Source organism: Quercus robur, chromosome 2 (genome assembly GCF_932294415.1).
Source record: "Quercus robur chromosome 2, dhQueRobu3.1, whole genome shotgun sequence".
NCBI lineage: Eukaryota > Viridiplantae > Streptophyta > Magnoliopsida > Fagales > Fagaceae > Quercus > Quercus robur.
The window spans coordinates 87,618,436-87,638,830 of NC_065535.1; the positions used below are offsets into that span (position 1 = coordinate 87,618,436).

Below are 20,395 nucleotides of genomic sequence, written 5' to 3' on the forward strand. Positions count from 1 at the left end.
TTCTTATCTTGAACAATTAGTAATAAGAATTCTTTGACTTGTTATTACTTAGTTGCTTTTATGTTTTTATACTTTATCATTTATAATGACTCTTCGTATGACTCTTCGTCATTAATCATTATATTTCAACTCAATTCCCAAAATTATAATTAACAATTTTATAAAGATTTTTTATTTTGATAATTCAAGTGAAGAGGGGAATTTGAACTCTAATTCTCCTCATAAAAATATTTATAAAAAAAAAAAAAAAAAAAAAATCAGACTACGTCACTGAGCTATGATTAACCACCATGCTGAAACTGCAATATTTTCCTCTCATTCGTTCATACAAAGTTGCTATCATCAGGAGCTAATGGATTCAGACCAAAACAATGTTTTATGAGCATTCCATCTTAAAATTTCACAACATATGAATACTCCAACCTTTCAACACACCCCACACCCCTCCAAAAAAATAAATCAATCAAAATATTGCAGCATTTCTTGCCCCTCAGCCCTATTCAAGTCGTGGCTCGGTCTGTGTTATCAACACATACATAAATAATTTAGATAGTTACAACAATGGAGGAAAATCTGGACATTTATGTTGAAAAATCTCTCTTGCCAACACATTACATGTAACATTAGGAAGGTAATCCACCGATTCTATTCATGCGAAAAATGGGACATAATGGTGTAGCCCAAACAAGCTACTGCTTGTGCCACAAACATCAGATGCAAAAAAAAATCTCAAGTAAAGCTCCAAAGGCTTGCCAAAAAAATATATTAAAAGAAAAGGAGGCAAACCTCCCAGGAGAGACAACAAATGCCTTCGACTAGATCATTGCTGCCTAAATACATTAGCTACGACTTGATATAACAAAAATTATGTACATCAATACAATCGACGTAAAACATACAGGAGGATAGGGTGTGGAAATCTAAATACAGTGCTCAGAAGTCAGAACAAAATTTGAAGGGAGAAAAACTTTCCCAGTCCCAAAAACAATTGATTACAACTACGATGTAAAACATATTATACAGGTTGCCCAGCAAAGACAGGATCATACAAACTCCATCTCTGTCAGCCCCTATAAGAATAATATTATCATAGCTATGAATAATGAAAAGTAAAGAGTCGTTACGCAAATATGAATTAATTCAAACAAAAGTAGGCCAGTGACCAAACATAGGAGACAGCTTACCTCTCGGTGAACAAATTCAACATCGCAGTCTGCAGCATATTGCATCGACCTCATATATATCTTGGATACATATTCTTATCCCCATCTGAACTATTATATGCTCAACATTGTTTTTCCTTATTGAACTGGAGCATTTATTGATTCTACACAAGAAGGGCAGTATTTCATTTACGTACTTATCATTTAACATTCCCAGTGTGTATTGGAGTTTGTAAATGCCGTTTGGACTCCTTATGTGAAGCGTCCATCTTTAATTTCTCACTTTCTGCTGCTTTCTTTGTTTCAAGCTCAAGCTGCCTGCAGTTTTCTACATGGGCTTGGTTGAACATTCTCACAAAGTTGCGCAGAGTTGAAATAACTGCAGATGTGTTTCAGAAATGTAATAAGGTAGCAGAAACAACACTGAAAAGAGCTGTGCATGTGAAGCCGTCCAACTAGACTTCAAGATTAGAAAACTATAAAGTACAAAACCTAATAAATACCAACACATATTATCTTTAAAAGAAAAGGCATACACCTGGTCATTACAGTGACAATGTGTAGATTTAGATTGGGGACACAACATGATATATCATCATAATGAATGTGATTAGTAAAGGAATCAGATGCAGCTTCCAATCTGATGACAAACTTAGAAATAGACAGATAACTAACAAAACCAAGATTTTATTGAATTCGACTACTAAGTAAATCTCTTAAAACTTAGATTGCAGAAATTACTAAAACATGCTACAAGATTTCAGAACAAAACATCAGATATGGTAATGGTTTTTGAGCTCATAATTCAGGTGAACCATCAGTTGATTCAAATTTCATCACAAAACTCATAAGCAGCAAATTCTGAGTATATACCAATACCATATATGAAATCATAAATAAATCACAAGCCAAGATTTCCATTTGACCCTAGGGTAATTGTTAGAAGTATGTGGTTAGATGATTAATTTTACCATATCCCAATAGCTTAAGCTTTTGGGACAATCGGTAATTTAATATGATATCAGAGCGGGAGGTCATAAATTCGATCTTTGTTGCCGCCACTTAACCTCCCATTTAAAACCCTGCATGTTGGACCTCACCTATCAAAAGGGAGTTTGAGCCCACGAGTGAGGGAGAGTGTTAGAAGTATGCGGTTAAATAATTAAATTTATCATATCCCAATAGCTTAAGTTTTGGGGACAATCACTAATTAACAGTATTCAAATTTGTAATTGCATTACACAATGATCATAAGTTATAATACCTTGTTCAAAGGGGCAGCGAGATGGATCTTCTCCAAAATAAATGATCATTGCATCCACATTTCTACCCTGAAAGACATTCCAGACGATAAAGAACATGTATTCATTTTTATGGTTGTAAAAGCATAAACACTCCAACTACTCTTCAAAGCAAGACCTACCACGCCAGAATACAATGAAGCCAAAGACCTCACTTCAGCTTCAGCGGAAAGAAGGAACTCCTTTAAAATCTGAAATATAAAATGAAACTATAAATCAAAGCCAGAACAATAGACAAGGAGCCATAAATTCTATGCCAATAACAAATTAAACACAAAGATACATAAAGCCTAATAAATAAAAACTAAAAGCATGCGGAATCTTTAGCTATAAGAATCACAATTATCATTTCAATGGTAATATTCAAAACTAAAATACTTTACAGTGGTCTTTGATTGTTTTGATATTGAAACAGTATTATCCAGATAAAATTTGGCGGACTTCATATAATCTCACAGTAACTCAATGAAATACAAGATTCACTATCATCCCAAACCCAAACATTTCGTTCTCCTTATGTTTGGCTTATGAACAAGAAACTCTTTAAAGTTTGTCAGATTTTGTTGACTAAAAGGGTGTATTGATGGCATCTACAATTTTCCCTCTTCTTTGCTTTTTTATAACAGTATCCGGACATCCAAGCCCCACAAAGACCCTAGAATGCAAAATTCACCATCTTAGGTCTAATTCTATCAATCTTTAAGAACCCTAATACCAATCTGCTCATCCCAGCACATGCTAGCCCTAACAAATCATCTCTTTCAGCTGAAAAAATAAGCACAATATAAAGTTAAAAGAGGGTGAACAACGACAAGAAGATAACCAACAAGGGGAAGATAACTATCATCCAATAGCACTCCCAGGATTCATTTCAATAAAAATAAAGAAAAATAAATCAAGCACATATAAAGAGAACGCAAGAATTTGCCTGGTTTAGCAAATTGCCTGCATTCAAGGGCAGTTATGAGGAGAAAGTTCCACTAAAAATACTGGGAGATTACAATAGTAGCAGAAAGGCTCTCTCAAAAATCCCAAAGCCCAAAGATACCCAAAACTCTCTTTCACATGCAATGCCTAGAGAAAATATCCTTTGCACTACTCTTAGTTCCACAGAATGGCTCTAGAATCTGCCACAGCAGAGAACTCTCTCAAGTGAAATGCCAAGAGTTGTGTATCTATATAACTTTATCGAAGCTTGCACTGTGTCTCAATACAGGACCTGAAACTGAATATATATGGGCACATAAGCATGTTGGCTAGGCTAATGCCATTATTTCCTTTTCAAAGTACGACACGGCATATTGAGTGCTGCACAAAACAAGACCAGTATTTAAAGTTATATGATCACATGTGGTACCATTAAGGTGGAATCCATGAATGTTTATTCTTAAATTCAAGCAATACACATCAACAATTAAGTTGGATCTCTCTATGTGTGCGTGAAAGAAAATGAGGGAAAATGTTGAGATGGATAACTAGCAAGTTGAAATATTAAAGAATTCTTGAGAATTTAAAGATAGAACTAGCAACAATGAAGGACTACGTGAAATCTGTCTTTCCCTTTCTATATTACAAGATGAGCAGGTGTTAGCTGAAAGAGTTTATTCATTCACAATAACTACAAGAGAACTGCACCAATGAGAAGTGACGAATGGACAGACTTGGATAGATCCTGCTAGTAATGACAAAAAAAGACTAATAGCTTAAATACCTTACGGAAATTTTCGGATACAGGACCATCAATTTCAGAGGTGGACAGTTCCTGTACAACTTTCTCCAATCCTTTGCTTATAGCTTGCATTTCCTCTGCCAAAATTCTCATTTGTATCTGGATGGAAATCACACATTTCAGTCAAGAAGTGAAAACTCTAATAAAAAATTTCTAAAAATGGTTCTCACCATAACAAATAAGAATACCTTTGATGCAGCCTCTAAGCTAGCAAGGTCCTTGGAAAAATCTAGAACTTCAGGCAATTTATCAGCAAGCACCTGCAGCTTATCAAGCATAACATAATCATCACCAAGTACTATGCAGGTAAACTTCTTCATGGGCAAGTACTTCAAAAGCTACCCAAAACTTGACATTAAATCATAATTGATCAACATAATAGTTTTATTTATTATAAAAACCACATATTAATGCACAAAGTTTTGTAATTAATGACAACAAAACATGCTTCTTATATGTAGATGCATACAAATAATCAGAAAAATCAAAACTTGCGGGCTCACTAGCACAATGAACGACACATTTGACTGAACAAGGAGCCTGTGCATCTGAGGTTTCTCATCATTTTAACAAATTTTTTTATTACTAAAAAAAGGTAAGCAGTATGCTAAAAACATCACAAACTGAACTATATAAGCTGAAAAAACTTAACAGCTCTGTACAATATATGAATCAGCCAGAAAACTTAAATCCAATTTAATGAAAGCCTTCTAAGGATCTACATGACACATCTAGCAAATTAATATGTAGGAATGATAAGTTATTACTAGTGTTAAAAGCATAAAAAGTGAATTTAATCACTTCACCATTATTCTACTAAAGAACAAAAATTAAAAATGAAATCAAATAAACTATTGCAATAAAAGATATATGATAAACGTTTCCTTTTGCTGGGGATAGCAGGAGCTATTTTTTTCCTTTTCTGGTAAACGTTTCCTTTTGGAGATAGAAATTTTTTTTTAAAAAAAATGGTTAAATGATTAAATTCACTATATCCTAATAGCTTAAACATTTAGGACAAAGGCTATTAATCATGGTATCAAAACAGCTGGTCCTAAGTCCGAACCTTGTCTCCCCTCTATCTCCCATTTACAAAGTTGAAACCATATGTTGGACCCCACATGAGGAGGAGTGTTAAAATAATAGTTAAATGATTAAATTTACCAATTCCTAATAACTATAACTTTTGGGACAAGTGGTAATTTATTAACACTAATACCAAACCATTAAATCCTTTAATCAATTAGCTCTGCCATGAGTCCAATATAAAATGCATGTCCACTCTCTAATCATGAGCACAAGTGTATAAAACAATTGTAAATTAAAACTAACAAAGATGTAGTTTGCACATGCATGCACAAGGAACATAATTGAGTTATGAAAATTTCCATTTACACATGATAACCTCACCATATGTTCCAAGAGAAGTTTCAAATCCAATGTGGCCAGTCAAGTTTATCATTACAAAGCCCAGAGAAATAAGTACCAACTTGTACCTTACAAAGATAATGCATGAGAGTAGTCTTCTTGTTCTGTGCACGTGTATCTGTAAGTTTAAGAAGGCTATCCAACCTAAACCCAATGGCAGATCCTAGGAAAAAAAAAGCAGAGAATAAAATCAAGGAGTATCAATGAGCAGGATAACAATGTGATGCTGTTATATGTCTGATCCCACAGCATGAGAGAGCAAAAGGTAACATGGCAAGAAAATATAGAAAAATATGTGACAGGAATCCCCAGTATTTTAATAGGGACCAAGGTGCTGGTGCTCATAGCTTTATGAATTTAAGTATCACAATGTAGGATAACTTTATGTTCAAGGGAGCATCTCAACTGCCAAGGGATCTTAGATTTAAGAGCAGGGATTGAACTAAGTTAAGACCAAGTGGGGCAATGGCCCCCTGGTTCTAACAAATCCCTATAATTGTTTGTATAATATATATGCCCCCATTCAAGATAAAACTGTTTTATAATAAATATTTATATAAATATCTAAAATTTGGTCCCAAAAACATAGCTGAACAAAAATGAGACAGTCTGTTGGTGCATGACATATGGCCCTCCTTCCAAAAAGAATTTTTAACATAAAACACCTTTTTTAAATAAAATTTTTTTACAAATCTATGTTTTTTGTGTTTCACGTAGCTAAAATCCCTTAGTAAATAAAAAAAAGTTCCTTAAAAAGATAAATCAAGGGCAAACCAAGAAATAAGAAGCTAATTGCTTTCAATCAATTTTATTGTTTTATTTATATATTAAGTTAGTTCCTTGATTTTGAATATGCATATGCGCACTCCTTTTTTTAATCAATATATTTCATAATAGTTTTTTCCCCCATCAAAATAGTAAACCCAAAGCACAAATAATTTTTTTTCATCAATTTATGTCTTGAATTTTACCAAATGGTTGGAAAAGACCTTGAAGATCCAATACCAATAGCCTACCAACTTATTCACATAGTGGTTATAATTGTGCTTACTTTTCCAATGTTTCTACCACTACTATGAAATGAGAATTTTCAATCATCAGACTCTTTGATTTTGTACATTACAAGAAAAATTACTGAAAATTTTAGTTCATATTAAGATTTTCAGGATTTAAAGAAACGTCAAGTTCCATTTTGAAAGATGATTGATCAAATAAATTAAAAATAAAAAAGTACAAAGAATAAATATTTTGTATTTTTTTATATGTATATATTTTGTTAAACACTAAATAAATGCTAGTTTTATTTTCATGTATTAATTTAGTTTTAAATCTTAGTATACTTTTTATTCCTGAATTCTAAAAAAATTTAGTTCATGCTCCCCCAACCCCCACCCCCCCCCCCCCCCCCCCCAAAAAATAAAAGTTAGATGTCTAGTTCCATCCCTATTTAGTGTGTGTTTGACAAAAATTATTTTTGCTAGTTTATTTTACTATTCAGCTTATTTTTGCTACTATTCATGGACCCCACTGCACTTTTTGATACTATTCATGGGTCTCATTGTATTATTTTAGCTAACTTTTACTTTTATCTACAGTACTTTCAGCAAAAAAATTTCAGTTTCAGCAAAATAAGCAGATCCCAAACAGACCCTTAATAGGTCAGAATCTGAGCCACATGTATTTAGTTGTATCTCTTTATGTCATCATTAGAAGTATATACTTCAAGTACTTGTATCTCTTTATGCCACATGTATGTTCATAATTAGATTCATTGTTTCCATACTTCTCCACAGAGGTCTACTAAACAAGATTGGCTAAGTGATCAAATTAACAAACATACTTCAAGAGGGATAGTTGTTACTTTTATTCCTTCTTTCATGGCTCTTTTTCAAAGTTTTCAAATGCAACTTGCATGTTAAAACATCCCAAAGAGCTAAAAAAAATTTCAAAACTATAAATTTATGTTCCTTGATTTGCCTGTATTTGTCCCTAGATTGCAGCAAAACTTTGTAAAAAAATCCAATTCTATAATGTTATTTTGGATTCCATGTGCTCCAATTATGCTCTTTTTATCTCCCTCTTAAAAGATTACAGGTTTACATGATGAATAACATGAGTTGTTTTCAAGCCAATTAGTAAAACAGATCTTCACACTCTCTAGTATCCAACTCAATAAAGAGGCGAGCATATATCTCACTCACGGTCTCACACAGTAATTTCTCAGCATTCTTGATTTCTTTCTAGCCTACTGCAATACTCCAATATTTCCTTATTAACAACCACTGCCATTTTTTTCCTTCTCAATAACAACCTCTTGGAAATTGGAAACAGTAACTCAAACCATTTACCAAATATCAGTGACAACCATCAAAATTTTGGCACTCCAAGACCAACTTTTTGTACGAGTATTTTCTTTGTTCATATGCTTTAGAATTATCCAATTTATTAAACGCATAGATGCCTTCTAACAATGATGATAGGGTATTTTGCTGCCTAATTTGTTTTTTTAATAATAATAGTGCATTCAGGATAGATGCCAGACAATTTAATATCAACTTACCCCTAGCAGTTCCCTGGTTCAAAGCATTTCCTAATGAAAGAACTGTCTGCATAATTCTCTTCAGTTTGACAGAACCCTTGATCTGATGAGAACATCAGGTATAAGAAAATGAGAAGTCAATATTGATAGGAATATCAGAATCACTTCCAAAAAAGAAGTATAAGCATATGAAAAAATAACTTGCCTCTTCTGCAGCAGAGTAGACAGCACTAAGGCTGCTTCTGAGGTCAGAAACCTAAATGGAATTATAAATAGGCCACATTAACATAGGCAAATCACCGCATATTGAGCAAGTGAGAGACGAGCTTTTCCTCACCTGGGAATGGAACTGAATCTTGAATGAAAAAACTCTGAGCTTACTTTCTACACGTGGTACTTGCATTAACTCTAAGAAGAACTGTCATGAACATGCACAAAGCACATTAATCCAAAAAAGATGCCACAAAATTCTTCAGGGAGGATATGTTCCCAAATTGAGCACTTATAGCAGCTTAAATCAAGGGTTCAATATTTCATCATTAAACATCATAGAACAAGTTGAATTTATTGAATATACATAAAATGGAACCCCCTATGTCAATGAAATGCGAAAAAAATGCTAATACGTTTGAGACAGCACATCCATACATCTACTGAACACAAGGGTTGACTTGGATGCACCAACCAATAGCAGGTAATTTTCTATCAAAGCTATGAGTAACAATGCTAGTTGTGAACACGAAAATAGCTTTCAAATGAAATCCATCAGACCAACTCTTTTACACTCAAATGCTGGTCCTGAGAGATGTCAAAACAAACACAAGCATTTTAAAGTTTAAACTTCTTGAGAAAAGTATACACACAGAGAGACACACTTGCACTTTGGACATCTTGAGACAAGTACACAGATACAGCAAGCATTTGAATTTTGAACTTCTTCAGACAAGTACACACGCAGACACCAAAAATTAAACCTAGGTATATTTTTCTTCCTTCACCATACAATGCATGCCCTATCCAGCAAAACGAAGTCTTTGAAATGATACCCACAGAAGTACATTCAGTTAATGAGTGCAATTACCATAAGGCTTCACCTATCATTTATAATATGTTCATATCAAGCAGTACACTTGTTAAGTGAAAACGGGGTTGTGGGAGAGCATTACAAGCGTCGTACTGCTAGGCGAAGTGGTGGAGTAATGATCATACGTCTGTAATGCATTGTATGTCCCATATTAGGTCCCATTCTTCTACCCTTTCCCAGGAATTTAGTTGTTCAATTACCATTCTATACTGTAAATACTTGTAAAATAACAGTTCAATTGTTACATTCGCAGTTAAGTATCACTAATTAAGCTAATAAAAAACATACCACAAGTTAGTATTCATAAGTAACAATGGAAAATTAAAACTAGAGCAAAGAAATACTACAGTTGCACAATGATAATAAAGAATTCACAAGAAATTATGCAAATGAGTTACATCAGAGAACTACAATAAGATTAATCAGTTTAAAGGATCCTTAAATGTCCATTGTGTTTGGAATTCTTACTACCTAACATAGCACAACTTCATCATAATGAAGCAGTAATAAAGGCAAAATTAAAAAAATACCAGTATGCATCTCATCAAATGTGAGAAATCTAGACATCAAAATATCAAATAAAAGGTTAGCACACAAACAGCACTAATGAAATCTTACACACCTGTTCACATTTCCCTAACTTTTCCTTTTCTCCCGTGTAGCCCTGAACAGAGAAATGTAATAAATGCAATTATATATTTGCAGAAGATATAAAATGAATAGAACATGATATACCAATTTTAGTATAATAGTTAATTTAATAATAGTTTTCCAAACCTTAAGTAGTTCCATCTCCTCTTTTGTTGGACAGAACTTTATGAGATTCTCGACCTGATCCACATCTAAAGCTGAATCTTCCAGGGCAAGCACTGAACTCTGTCAATGTTCCACATGAAGCCATAATTGACGAGGACAACTTGTCAGAAACAACCCCCTAATGTATAATGGAACTAAGACCACCTATCTAGCAAAAATGAATGAGAACCATGCTTGGACAGCGGATACTTATAGCAACGAAAAAAGCCAAGAGGATAGGATGACTCCTAGAATGAAGTAGAGCCTCAAGAAAAGAAAGAGGAGATTGCCTAAGCAAGAGAGAGAGAGGGCATGTGTTTTCTTTTCATTTTGAATGAGAAGACGAGGGAGATCATAATCACCAAAATTTAGTGACATGACCTGTTCAAGACCAGTTAAAGACATGGCCCACGCTCTACATACCTTAATAGATATGTTGACATAAGACAACCATAAGAATGTAATTACACTTGTCCCGCTACAATGTGATTCGTTGAATTCTAAGAGGAAATAACTTTTCTACTGATAGTTTGACATACCAAAGAAGAAGCTGTAAGTCAACCATTTTAAGCTTACATCAGGGGTGGGTACTTGGCACATATCATTATGCAGTGAAGTATAAGCTGGCAGTAAGACAAAGTTCCCAGGTTTTATAATGCACCTGTGATCTCACTCTCCATTTTTTGTTTATGAGGAAAGGAAGCGAGACCAATGACATCACTTCTTTGCTTAACTACAGATTCTTTTGAATAAAAGTGTTCTAGTACAGTTCAACCCAAACTTAACATTTGAAATGTGTTCAAAACAATATTAGGAGTATAGATGGTGTTCTCGGCTGGCTTGCCATGAAGAACAGGTTATCTACAAGAGCAAGGATGATGATTTGGGGTTCACAGGGGATTGTGCATGCTGTTCCACCAGAACGGTTACAGAGAGTAGGAGTCACCTGTTCTTTGAATGCTCTTTTACAAAAATAATTTGGAAGAACATTATGGGGCTTTGATTGGTGAATGATATTCTTCCCAAATTGGATGATATATTAAGCTGCAGCACCGGATTTTTTATGAGGGAAAAGATATAGAGCTTCCCTTTGGAAGGTGGCATGGTGAGCAACAGTTTATCATTTGTGAATGCAAAGGAATTGTAGAATCCAAGGAGGAGAAGTCAAGACAGAAGAGCGAATTGTTAAAAGCATTACAAGAGACATCAAAGCCAAGATGGAAGCTAAGAGTAATTTAGACAATTCCATTCTCAATAAAGTACTGTGCATCAACTGGGGAATACTTGGGTCTGCTCTGGAAATTAATTGAGGTTGGGGGGGAAGAAGTGTTTACAAAAGATATTTGGAGGATGGTTTCAGTAGCTTTGAAACAGGCTTGGTATCATTAGTGCTAAATTGATGAGTTGTCTCAAAAGAATTTTGGCTTGTACTACTGGGAGTATCTGTTTTCATATTTTTTCTGTTTTAGAACATGTATTGTACCCTGTGTTTTCTTGCTTGTATCAATTATTTTGAGCTATAAAAATCATCAGCATTATCCCAAAAAAAAAAAAAAAAAAAAAAGTTTTCTTGAAATTGATGGTAAAGGGAATAAATTTTTTTTTATTAGTAAAAAAATGTAAAGGGAATACCAAAAAGGTATAAGACCAAAAACAGCACCAGTAAGGATTAAAATTGAAGGATAGGTCAAAGAGAAGGGTGTAAGATTAGAACAAGACTAATAGGACTGAAAAATTAATTTTGCCCTAGATATAGTGGGATGACAGAACAGAGTTCCTGCAGCTGAGCTCCTATAGTTTAGATAAGGATTTGCAGAGTTGAGCTCTGAACTGCTTGAAGTCTATGTGAAGCAAACTTTTATTTCAATGACCCATAGAACTGGTAGAAGTACACAATTGAAATAGCATTAAGCTTACCATTAAGTCATGCAATGGCACTTTCACCTTTGAAAGCATGATTTCACAGTTATATGCCCGCCTGTGGTCAATCTGCAAGACGTGATAACATTAAACAAATAATAAATATTAATCTGATATTCATGAGAACATAACTTGGCCAAACAAGATAAATGCGACAAGAAAGGGATGCGTATAACCTCACTTCCAAAGCTGTACCTAATACTTGATAGACCTAAGCATTCTACAATTCCATAATACAAAAGAATAGAAAAAGCCAACATAAAGTACAAACATCTTTCCCTTTCTTTTAAGGAAGAGAGGCGGGAGGGGCGGTTGGGATTTTGAAGGGCATTAGTTATTTTTTTCCCCCCAGTAAATAAAATACATTAGTTCAATCTATAGATTTAGACTTCTAGCACAGATAAGTTGATAATAAGTGATCAGTATATCCCAAAAAGCTTCAATTTTGCTTTTGGACAACAACTCTTGAGATTTATATGGACCATACAGAGGAAAATCGCACTAGAAATGTATACAATGAGACCTTCTCAATCACTCAGCATGAATGAAGAATATGCAATTGACAAAGAGAGCTAGATGCTCAGTTCTTTGCCATAAATTAACATTTTGGTGCCCATTTTTTGATTTAAAAATTGGTAATCCAAAAATCCCCAAAAATTTACTTAATCTGATAACTTTGGTAACAAATTTTTTCCAATTCACACTTATAAAACTATGGATGCATGGATGGATTTAATTGAACAGTTCTGTCTAAGATATTTCATGTAGTAAAAGTGTAGCTAGTTAACATTTAATTGTCCATACCCATCCTTATGAGTAAAAAAAGACATTGTTGCTAAAACAGTAACGGTAATCCTTCTTTCTGAGTTGGTTGCCTGAATGTTGCTATAGATAGTGACAGAAATCCAATTAACATTTTTTGAACTTTTGATCACTTGCATGGCCAGAACTGACACTGGCCGTCACTGACTGGAGCTGCATGAATTCAAAAGTAATTTGGATCCATCAAACTTTTAACATCAGCCATTAGGAATATTTGTATTTTAAAATATTCCTCATGATCAGCAAATTGGACAACTGTTAAGCAACTTCTTTAAGGACCCTACTTGACAAATTGAAAATAACAGAAAATGTATAAAAAATGATTTTAGAACATAAAGACAGTTTAAAATTATAGTGATGTTCAAGAAACTGTCCACTAGGTATATCAGCTTGCAATAGTCATTAGTTTTGGTAAACAGGGCAGTTGAAGAAACATACTGTTGTGCATAACTTATGCAAAAATATTTATGGGGTGCTCTCAAGAAACCAGGAAAAAAAAAAAAAAAAAAAAACACTTCAGTGTTTTGTTTATTGGAAGGCATGAACACATGGCGTTCTCCTTGTTAATATGCCATGCAATCACAAGTCACAACACTGCTTTCTTTACTCTTCCAACACATAACCCTAATTTGGACCTCTTTATGTTTTTCTTCTCATGTCATCATCTTAACAACCTGAAGGCCTAACATTAGTAGCTGCCAGAAGGTTTTACAGCATGTATCTCAAATTCCTGCAAGCTTTTGCTCATTTAATCTTTGCATAGATTAATCCTTAGGACCTTCTGTCACCTATTAGAACCACAAAAAATTTCCCCAACCCAGACCTTAATGTAATTCTACTCCAGTTTTTCCTTTTAGTTTAAGTGTCAGGAAAATTTGTATTTTTCTGGTTTCTAGGGATGGGCTATATTAAGAGTCCATTGGGTCCTATTTTAGTTTTGTTTGAGTTTAGTTATTTAGTTTGGGCGGAGTAGAAAGGAGTCCAACTCTTATTAGGGTTTCAAGAAGTTCAAGTTCCACTAGGAACAGGTATTAGTCATCTATTTATATGAATTTAACGCTTTCTATTCAAGAGAGAAGAACAATAAAAGTTTATTCTTTTTTTTTTTCGTTCTTAAAATCCCAGTAACTTAAAACCTTTCGTACACACATTGATTCTTCACCTTCTAAACCCTGAACCACTCATCTATCAAATAGCCCCAAATACCCTATAAAGGACCAAAACATGGACTTTGGCTTTTCCCCCTTATTTCATCCCCAAATATTACTATTCCTTTTCACCATCAGAAAACCCATATTTATTCCTTACTATTTTACAACATTTTTTTCACCAAACCCTAACCCTAATTCCTCATAATCCAAGCTGTTTAACACTGCCAGACCTGACCCAGGAAATCTACATCTGATTTGACTTTTTCCTAGGTCAAAAATTTTTAAACCATAAAACAAGATAACTGTTTGTTTCTTCGAATGGACACAAAATTGGGGATGAGACTCCTCTTACAAAATATTAATGGACTTAAATCTGATGATGAAATATAAACAATTTCAAGTTAATAAAAAAAAACAAATCAATGATGATTGGTACAACTTGAGAACCAAAAACGTTGATTACCAGTTGCACTTTATCTGATTTTGGCCCCGCTGAGCCACTCTTAGACTTCCTGCCATGATCTGAAGTTGGAACTGCTGCTGAGAAAAGATTCTCTAGCTCTGACATGTCAATCTCTGGAGCCCTACATTATAAGAGAACAAACGAAACAGCCTATAAGATATTTGAAGAAAAATCAAAGCATGATTCATAGTTTAACATGGAACTTCTCTTTTAGAGAAAAAGTACATACTTGGCAGCATCACCAGATTTTTGTGCCTCAGCCCATAGACTTCCTGACATTGCTCTTGTTAATTTCATCCAATGCAATGGCCTCAGTTTTTTGGCTTGATTACTCTTTGAACTTATTGTACGTGAAATAATTCGACCCTTTCCACCATTGGGAGAACTATTCCCAATACTACCTAGAGAAAGCGAACCTGGCACTCCTTTAACAGAGGGAGCTGGAGGAGGGGGCACAGATGGAACAGGTGAGGATTTCACTGATGCAGGGTCAGAGTGCTTGGATGAATATATGGGGGCAGGAGGAGGTGGTGGCACTGAAGATGGAATTCTAGGACCAGCAGCCTGCCCTGAATGAGGGGGGGGAGGAGGTGGAGGTGGAGGATGTCCAGCTCTAACAGCTATATTCTCCTTCAAATGAGGTGTTGGAGGAGGAGGTGGTGGAGGAGTTGGAGGCAGAGGATGTCCAGCTCTAACAGCTATATTCTCCTTCAAAGGAGGTGTTGGAGGAGGAGGTGGTGGAGGAGTTGGAGGTGGAGGATGTCCAGCTCTAACAGCTATATTCTCCTTCAAAGGAGGCGTTGGTGGAGGAGGTGGTGGTGGAGTTGGAGGCGGCCTAGTTATTGAAGTAACTATAGGAGCTAAAGGAGGATTAAGTAATGGATTATTGTTGGAGATTGAAGGACCTGAAGTTTGCCCAGTATGAGGAGGGGGTGGTGGTGGAGGTGGAGGTGGCCTAACACTAACTGGTGGGCTAACCATTGATGAATGATCTTTATAATAAATATCATTGGTAAGTGAAGAATGCGTAGGTTCTGAAAGTTGATGAGGTGGCAATGGAGGAGGTGGGGAAGGAGAAGGAAGAGTTTTCGTAGAACAATCAGTCAAGAGAGGTGGTGGTGGGGGAGCAGGTGGAGGTGTTTTGGGTGCAATTGAAACACTTTTGGTATCAACAGATTCAGGGGCATGTGAAACTGCCAATGGGGGCTCTGGAACAGTTGGAGGAACAGGTGCAGGTTGAGTGACTTTGGCACCTTCAGATAAGGCATAGTCATGTAACTGACATTCAATACCAAAAGTTGGGGTTACAGGTGTACCTTGCACAGATTTACAGGAGACTGTGGTTGACTTAGAAGATTGAGGCATCCCTTGGAACATGATGTCAGATTGAGAGGGCAATTGAAGTGCAATCTGAATGTCATGGGGCTCAGCCACCTTAAGGGACTGAATATCCAGGGATGACGATAAGGAGCTATTATCCCTATTTTCAAAAACCGTGGGCTTCTTTTTCTGCCAGAGCTTTCTAGGACTTAGCTCCTGCTGGAGCACATTTAGCGCTGCATCGGCCTTAGGATCTAACCAGTCCACATAATTGAAGATCTCTCGAACTTTTGCAAATGCCTCCATGGGAAGGCCCTCCTCCTCAAAGCACGAGACATCACCCAGAACAATGGAAGCAGCAGCATCCATCTCTGAGAAAAGAATCTTCATCCAAAGAATGACCGGTGTATAAATTTCATATTAGGGAAAATCACCAGAAAAAAAAAAGCTAAGTCTACACAAATGTGTCATGTGCAATACCTCTGCTCTGAAGTCCTTAGGAAATTGATCCTTAGCATTCCACAATATGTCAATTTCATCCCGGTTTACGATCAATATATTAGACCTAATAAAAGCTGTGTTAAATGTGACACGGAACATCATCTCTTCACGTTCCATGTCATCATTCAAACAAACACACTCAACCACAACATCACCTTGAATATGGCAATTGATGTCTATTTTAACCAATTCGCATTCTGCCTGCAACACAATACGGGTTCCAAACAGTCATAATAATATTAAGATTAGACCAAGTTTTTGTAAAAAAATTAATAATAATCAAAATTAAAAGAGCTTTCCCCACAGATACAAGCATAGAATGAAAGGTCTCAACCAAGTTTCCAGTAATCTTTAGCAGACTCAACGTCACAAACAAATCAAGCTCCCAAAACACTGACCCGTACATCCCCTTACCCCTTTTTTTTGAGAACAAACACACACACACACAAGGGAGAGGGAAAGGGGTACATTTCCTTACCCCTTGTTTTATCCTTACTGGTCTTCAGTAAATTACATACAAATTCAGTTCAAATTATCCCATCCAAAGCCATTTTGGATTTCAGGTCAAGTCCAGAAAGTCATATCAAAGTTTTACTAGGCCACTCATTGCTAAAGTCCCAAATTGAAGAGATACCCAGAACCCAGATTGACCAGCTTAATAGTTGGGATAATGTATATTATTCTCTCTCGAACAGTTGATACAAAAGGATGGAACTATAATTTTTTAAGAAGTTCCAAGGGATTAACGATCAGGTTGACACCAACACAATAAACACATAGAATTATTCACTAAGATGTGTCCTTGCTGAACTCGTGTTTTTAATTAAGAGACCATTCAAAATTTTGAAACCTCTCATCCTCTGTACCAACCAAATGTTTCCTCCTGCAAAATTGAAACAGGTCCAAAGGCCTATTTGATTAATAATAGGCCAAATAAGAGACAATTAAAATGTTTAACAGTGTGAACACATAAGGAAGAAACTCAGTTTACTTTGAGAGGAACTCAGAGGTAGTTTTGTCAACATCGGATGCATCCATTCCAATCCAAGTGATTGACTTCCACAAATGACCACAATCCTACAACTTAAACCTCAAATGACAACCATAGTACCAAGTCTGTCCATGTGTTTGATGGAAAGTCTATTGAATAAGACAAAATACAACTATAAGTAACTCTGAAAAGTCTATTTAATAAAAATTCTAGCGCTTTACGGAAACAAGAGTGACAATCTGGTTTTTGAAATCTTGGGTAAGCAAGTTCTCTGGAAATTGTCATATGGAGGTCTTTAAAAGCAACCTCAATGAGCCACCACCTTTGGTTGTTTGGTTTCCATAGTAGTTCTTGCCTTCCAAAAAAGTAAAAAAGGCTGTCAAAGCAGAGGCTTCATATTCTATCTGTTTTTAACTTTTTAAGATTATTTTATTTTGATTATTATGAGTTAGAGATATATTAGCCCATTAGCATAGGCCTAAGCCTAATTCTACTTTGTATACAAGCTAATTCTCCTACTTGTACTAGAAGTCTATTAGTGTAGGGTTTAGTCTACTATATATACACATGTTATAGTTTATTGTAAAACAAGTTTTGTACTATACTCTTATATAATAAAGATGTAACCCTTAAAGGTCTCCTCTATGAACGTAAGCCGTAAGGCTGAACCACGTAACCTTTTTGTTCTTGTGTTCCTATTTTATGCTTCTCTCTTTCACATATATTCAAGCATATTCAACATGGAATATATCATAACTAATATTTAACATCATGCTTACAAGTTTCTTAATCCTTGCACACTTTGCCTTTAAATAAACAGAATTCATGCATGGCTCCCAAGAAAGGGAAGCCATGAAAATATCACCTCATCAAAGAGTCAAAAGTAAAACAATCAAAGAAAATCAATAAAATTAATATGGGTAAACCTCAAAAAAGAGATTTTTTTTTTTAAATAACTAGTTTCACCTGCTTGTAAGCCCGGACACTTTTGCTTCCTTTTGGAGCGTATAAAGCTTTGGGGGTTTTATCAGCAACAAGAAAAGGATCCTGTCCATATACACGAAATATTGGACGACAACCCCCCTGTCCACCAAAATTAGGAATTAATCTGAGCATGACGCAATCCAAGGTGAGTGCTCTATCCAATGGTGGCCATTCGAAGGCAACATTCCTCCTCGAGACATACTGTAAATACCTCAGCTGAGAAGGTATTGGATTCAGTGGGGACATCAATTGCAAAAGCTCACGGGGAGCCTGCTTGTAGACCATGTCTAAGGTCTTCTGCTCTCCGCTGTGCAACTTCCTATAGATCAAGAGCGCAGCCAGCATGAAAGCCAAAACCGGCCAACCACCACGTTCACAGTGCATCAACAGCACATTCCCAGATGCAAGCCAACTTTCACTTGATTTTAGAAAATGATGGATAACCTCTATCGTCAGCACCGGGCAACCCTCAAAGTGCCGAGGATAGTCCATTATGGTCATATCATACTCAGACAAAATGTCAGTAATCTCACTATTTGCATGCCCTTCACGAAAATGAAATACCAAAAATTGAGAATCGGGCAAGTGATCTCGAAGTTGACCAGCTATCCCACCAATATATTCCTTATAACTATCTTCACTCCAAGCATCAGTAGTGAAGCAGCAGTCAAATACTATATGCATACATACATCGCAAATCCATCAGTCACTAATCTATAAATTTTCTACCAAAACTTAATTAAACAAAAGAATCTTATAGTTAGCACTTGCAATATTTTAAATGCAGAAGCCAAAACCTATGCTTTGTAAACTCATTTTATTCATTGCACTAATAAAAAATTGGGTTCTATTTTTCTGCCACTATAATGCAATGGGACAAAACCAAAATTGAACTCCCATTTGAGACTTCTAGTTCTAGTAAATATTTTTAATACCCACCAAAAAAAAAAAAAAATTGCTTTAGTGATTCAATTCCTTGCCATATACATTGCTGAATTTCCTTCAACTTAGATGTAGAGGCAAACCCAGAAAAAAAAAAAAAAATAGTTAAAAAGCTACAAATTGTATAGGTTTTTTTTTGGGGGGGTTCATTTTGAATTTTCTGAACTATAGGAAGCTAAAGAATTAGGCTGAGTTGAATGGAATTCGTTGCTTCCTCAAAGCATAAATAGTAAAAATAATGAAACAGTCGCAATTCATATAATACAATTTCCTTCTTTGTCCCCCACACTTTCTCAGCAACCAAACAGAGCCAAAATTTGGAAATTCAAAAACCAATACTGCCTATTCAAAATAATATAATAAAATTCCACACTCCAATTACTTCCAACTTGGAAAACCATTTCCTTATACCTCACACAAAAACTAAATTAAAAAACTTTGAATTTTCAAATTCATAAATCCCCGCCAAACAGAAACAACGAATTATTCAAATAAATAAAGAACAAGAACAAGAACGCACCGTAAACTCGCTCGCAGATCTCAAGTAGCCCATCAGGTGGTTTCCGGAAAAACAATTTACGTAGCAAAGCCATCTCTCTCTCTCTCTCTCTCTCTGTGTGTGCTACCAAACACAAACGCTCTCCTCCAATTCCTTAACCCTTTGACATATATTGCATGTGAATGTGAATGTGAATGTGAATTTTACAATAAATCAAATGCGACCCTATAACAAATGAAAACAAAGGAATTTGGTAAAACGAAATTAATTACGTATTATGGTGGAATGTTGTGGTCAGGTAAAAGTTGTTGTTGATGGTGGTGTTTGGTGAATGAGACTTGGCTTCAATAATTGGTGCTTTCTCTTCTATCTTTTTCATTTTTTGTTTTTTGGGTTTTTGTTTTTTTATTATGTGATGTGAAGGTATTAATTAGAAAATGGTAATGAGAATTGAGAAACGATGAAGATTGGTTGGATTGGATTTTTGGCACCGACTAGCGGGGAAGTGGCACGTCGATGACGTGGATACCACGTCTCTATACAATTATTACAAAGTTGATATATCCTGGATTTGGGGGGTATATTCGTCACTTCCTTTCTTGATTCTATCTCTTTTTTTAGATTCATACATTTATTAATTCTAAATGATTTGAGGGTATGAATCAAGGCTTATTGAATTTAGTAATTATTACCTTCAAATCTATAAAAATCATTATATGTAATCATGTCTTATCTTATTTTTTCTTTTTCTTCCATTTAAAGC

At 35.3% G+C, this 20,395-nt stretch overlaps 1 protein-coding gene across 4 annotated transcripts; it reads right to left on the reverse strand.

Moving 5' to 3' along the window:
• Nucleotides 1–729: 729 nt before the first annotated feature.
• Nucleotides 730–20,036, reverse strand: LOC126715615 (formin-like protein 13). 4 transcript variants are annotated; one of them, XM_050416311.1, is made up of 18 exons: nt 19,654–20,033; nt 18,174–18,865; nt 16,196–16,417; nt 14,625–16,099; nt 14,396–14,516; nt 11,957–12,028; nt 10,022–10,120; nt 9,867–9,908; nt 8,498–8,578; nt 8,366–8,416; nt 8,182–8,263; nt 5,690–5,784; nt 4,382–4,453; nt 4,176–4,292; nt 2,587–2,655; nt 2,428–2,494; nt 1,185–1,542; nt 730–1,070 (listed from the first exon to the last, which is right to left on the reverse strand). In XM_050416311.1, exons 1-17 carry the CDS (start codon nt 19,724–19,726, stop codon nt 1,364–1,366), a joined length of 3,609 nt encoding a protein of 1,202 aa, XP_050272268.1. In that variant the 5' UTR covers nt 19,727–20,033; the 3' UTR covers nt 730–1,070; nt 1,185–1,363. The 4 variants fall into 4 exon arrangements, with proteins under 4 accessions (XP_050272268.1, XP_050272272.1, XP_050272269.1 ...); XM_050416315.1 differs by lacking the exon at nt 18,174–18,865 and having other exon boundaries at nt 19,654–20,032; XM_050416312.1 differs by lacking the exons at nt 730–1,070; nt 1,185–1,542 and adding an exon at nt 1,563–2,263 and having other exon boundaries at nt 19,654–20,035.
• Nucleotides 20,037–20,395: the final 359 nt, after the last annotated feature.

Coding starts and splice junctions, on each gene's coding strand:
- LOC126715615 (XM_050416311.1), bottom strand. CDS start 19,726: ATGGCTTTGCTACGTAAATTGTTTTTCCGGAAACCACCTGATGGGCTA. Junction 14,517..14,624: donor AAATCTGGTGATGCTGCCAA/GTATGTACTTTT, acceptor CTTATAATGTAG/GGCTCCAGAGATTGACATGT. Junction 10,121..11,956: donor TGCCATTGCATGACTTAATG/GTAAGCTTAATG, acceptor GAACATTGACAG/AGTTCAGTGCTTGCCCTGGA.